This window comes from Vigna umbellata, chromosome 2 (assembly GCF_029865625.1).
Source record: "Vigna umbellata cultivar VRB3 chromosome 2, Vumbellata_1.0, whole genome shotgun sequence".
Lineage (NCBI taxonomy): Eukaryota > Viridiplantae > Streptophyta > Magnoliopsida > Fabales > Fabaceae > Vigna > Vigna umbellata.
Window position 1 is genome coordinate 42,957,061 of NC_142166.1, and position 4,185 is coordinate 42,961,245.

Genomic DNA, 4,185 nt, shown 5'->3' on the forward strand with positions numbered 1-4,185 from the left:
GTTACATCAGTGAAGAAATATGAATGTATGTTGAAATTTACTATGCAAAAGTGATATGAAAAATACAACCATAATATTGATAGAAAATGTTCTCTTAAAAATAAGATCAAAGTTTATTTTTAGGTCTACTCAAACTTTAATACAGTGTTATATAGTAGTATGGGTGTGAAGGGACAAAAAAAGAGTTTTGATTTAGGAGAAAAATGAGAAAATATTATCAAAGAATAAAAAAATATAACGTAAAAAATTCATAAACATTAAAAAACAAATATATATATATATATAATATATATATATATATATATATATATATATATATATATATATATATATATTAGAGTTAATCTATGGTACTTTATAAATACATTTATATAACCATATTTTAATCCATAATAGAAAATACTTTCTCATCAATAGAATATTTTGAGACTCACTTGATGTACAAAATGGTTGAGGTACAAATATTCGGGTTGGCAGCTCAAATATGTCGAAGTAATTTGAATATCTCAAAAAACTGTACATTAATGTAGGTGTCTTTCTTTCAAGGCTTATAATATTCTTTTCTAATTGAATATTTTAAATAAAAGTCAGAAAATTATAAGGTGACGGATTCTGAAGTTTGCGTGACAGATTTATCACGGTATAAGGTGGCAGCTTCATCCATAGAGAACAACATAACAAAAATGACTTTATTTAAGTATTATTTTGAAGAAAAATATCTGAGTTCAAGCATATCATGACCCCTGCCATAATGGCGTTTAACACTTATCTTTACAAATATAAATCCATTCACATGAAAAAGATAAGCAAATTCTTGCTTACAACTGAGCTATTTATTGCTACACAAGGCTGAAATACCAGAAAGAATACTACTACGCTTTGTTGTTGTGATAGTAATATTTGCAAAAACTCATTCCTTACAAAAGGATTCGTTCATCTCCAGCACAGAAGACCCACCATGTGTTTTTATCAGTAAAAGAATCAATCTCTGCACAGAAAAAGCAGTGTAAACAAATGTGATGTGTCATTTGACAAATTGCAAACCAAACAACAACCTTCAGGTACTTGCCGGACTGGAGAAAGAAAATTAAAATTGACTTATTGAGTCCACACTGATTGCATGGCATTATTTTCTCTAGTTATTGTGTGGCGAAAATTCAGTCATTAATCCACCATGAATGCAAGAAACACTCTAAGGAATCTGAGACTAGTTGTGCCAAAAGCAGTATAGTTCAACTTTGGGAATCTGAACACAAATGAGAGGAACACTTTCAAAACTAAGGGAATCAATACTTAGCATCAATCGCTTCAGAAAACTACCAGATATTTAGTGAGCTTTACCACAATCATGTATCTACTCAGTGTCAGGAAAGCCATGCACTTGTCACAGCTGGATAAACAAAATTTTAGGAACAAGTTATATAGCAAACACATCAATTTACTCTCCTTCTTCCTAAGACTTTAGCTATAACTCCTTCCCCAACTCTTCTTCTATTTTCCCCCTTGTATGGGAAAGATTTGAGAAAGTTAGTGAGGAAGGATATCAAACATGACTTCCTCTACAGGAGGGATTAATGAAACAGACTACAAAGTTAATTCCTGATCCTTCAACTTGTGAGTGCTATAACATAATAATATTCTATGTATGGTGCTACCCAAATTTAAAACTACTTATCTTCAATTCCACAAAAATCACACCAGAACGACATTAGTGCTGAACAATCTAATTCCTTATGCCTTTTTCTATGAGCATCTGGTTAAGAATGCTTCAACATAAAATTTTAACCAACCAAAAGGACTAACTTGAAAGTTTAAAGAACCACCACAAACTTCAATCCGGAATATAAATGATAAAAGAATCACAATCAATCTCTCGTAAGCCTATGAGGTCTCAAAATGCTAACCAAGAGAACAAAATTGTGAAGCATTAGCCAATGATAAAAATACACAGCAGAATGCACTAAAAACATATTCAAAAGCCTGAGCTACATTAAAAACGAATGTGATCATTCCAAAGCAGATGAACTGATATAAAGTTGCAGGCTAAAAGAGAACGTTGATCAGGCATGCGTGCAGGCAAAACTACTTGCCCATTCTATAAAAAGGTTGAGAAGAATAATTTCAGCCTTTGTCTAACTGAATGGAATGTTGCCATTAGCAGAAACATGAACCCAAATGACAAGCTGTGTTACAGATCAAGATTCTTCCACTTAAACGTTTTCAAGGAAATGGAAATGGTCAACCACCATCCCTCAGAAAAGAATAGTAGCCATAAAACGATTTTTGCCACAATGAGAAAGGAAATAAATGACAAAATCTACATGGTAAGTACATATACAATAATTAACAGAAGATAAAAACAATAGTGAAAGCAATAAAGATTTTAGTGATATTAAAAAAGCAGCATAATAATAATAATAATAATAATACTAATAATCCAACTATAATTGTATAACATCTAATTTGCTTTTGCATCCCCAAAACACCAATGCAAAATTGTCCCTTTTTGATGTCTTTGATATCCCATTTACAGAATAAACTAAGCAGCAGCGGACCAGTTAAAGTCCAACAACCACGAATTGAATAAATCCCCATTCCCACCCTCTAGCACCAGCACCATGTACAGGTAACACGACATCCACCCACAAAAAATCCTAAAAGCTGAGCTAACTCAACATGGCTGTAACCAAATATACCTCACCCTCTCAAAGCCCTCTCCATCGAGGGCTCGGAACCGGCACGGTGGGTGAAAGCGGAAGCGGCGGAAACGCCAACTGTCCCGAAGTTGGAGAAAACAGAAGCCCCGGCGAAAGCAGAGGGTAAGACGCCAGCTGGGAATTCAAGCACCCAAACGGCACAGGAGAAGACGGCATCGGAAACGAAGCTTGCAAAGGAACCATGGCTTGGTGCTGCGATTGCTGCTGCTGCTGCTGCTGTTGCTGTTGTTCTTGCTGAGGGTGAAGCTGGGGCGGCACGGGGGAGAAGCCAGAGAAGTGTTTGGGGTTTGAACCGACGAGATTCTGCAGATCGCGCATGTAGGCGGAGATGGGGGACTCAGCGGGCGCGTGGACTGTGGGGAAGGGCGGGAGAGGAGATAACGGCGCGGGGGGTCTGGCGAAGACGGAAAAGTTGTTGAAGGAGACGGAGTTAGAGTTGACGTTGGGGAGTTGAGGGCGGGGGAGGGTGTTGGGATTGAGGAGCGGAGGCGGGCGGTTGGTAATCTGCGGCAAGGGAGGAGGGCGAATCCGCTGGAGGCGCGAGCTGGGAGGCTTGGGCTGTTGAATGGGAGGAGGCGTTGAGATGCGGTCGTGCGCAGGCGAGCCGGTGAGTCTCTGAACCACATCCCTGAATTCGTTCTTGTTGATGTTGTACACAGGTGGCTGATGCTGCAAGTTCTGCTGGGCCTGCGGGTTTGGGTTTGGGTTTTGAGGTTGGGCCTGAGGCTGAGGCTGGGGCTGTGGCGGTGGCTGAGGGTGAGGATGATCAAAGGTGGGTTTTTTAATGATGGGTTTGGAGATCTTTTGGGAAAGCTTGTTGAGGTGCCTGAGATATTGATCCCTGGTGTTGGTGTTGGTGGCGGTGTTGGTAGCAGAGGTTGTGGTTATACTAGTATTAGTAGACTCTGCAGAGGGATGACAGCTTTTATCCATTACAAAAACACTCTCTCTCACACTCTCTCACTCTCTCACTCTCTCTCTCTCTCTCTCTCTCTCTCACTGTGTTTTGTTTTTGTGTTTTGAGCAGAACTGTGTTGGTGGGTTTCTTTGTGTGGTGCTGCTACACTTCCTCTTATCGCAGAAGCCAAGTAGGGACACACCACACTATATACTATACACCACTACCCTCTTTTTTTTTTTTTTTTTTCTTTGGGGCTTCAAACCTGTGGTGACTGGTCACATTTCTCCCAACCTCCGCCAAAATAAATACTCTCTATTTATTTTTTTTTTCCTCTCCCAATCAGTAACTAAAGCACTTTCAAGAAGAAAAATAAATAAATAAATAAAACTCTGTCTCTTTTTTATGTTTCTTTCTTTTCTGTTCCTCTTTCTCTTTTCGCTGCTTTTTATATGTTTTTAGGGCTTAAAAGAAGAGAACAGACAACAATAGCAAAAGAAGGGAAGTCGTTTTATTAGCTCATATGTTTTTTTTTCTTCTCTTCTTTATTCATTAATAATAAATAAAATA

At 38.2% G+C, this 4,185-nt stretch overlaps 1 protein-coding gene across 1 annotated transcript; it reads right to left on the reverse strand.

Moving 5' to 3' along the window:
- Positions 1-675: 675 nt before the first annotated feature.
- LOC124840168 (VQ motif-containing protein) lies at positions 676-3,899 on the reverse strand. Its single transcript, XM_047316178.2, has 2 exons — positions 2,702-3,899; positions 676-988 (listed from the first exon to the last, which is right to left on the reverse strand). The coding sequence occupies exon 1, from the start codon at positions 3,648-3,650 to the stop codon at positions 2,706-2,708; it is 945 nt and encodes a 314-aa protein (XP_047172134.1). The 5' UTR covers positions 3,651-3,899; the 3' UTR covers positions 676-988; positions 2,702-2,705.
- Between the last annotated feature and the right edge of the window lie 286 nt (positions 3,900-4,185).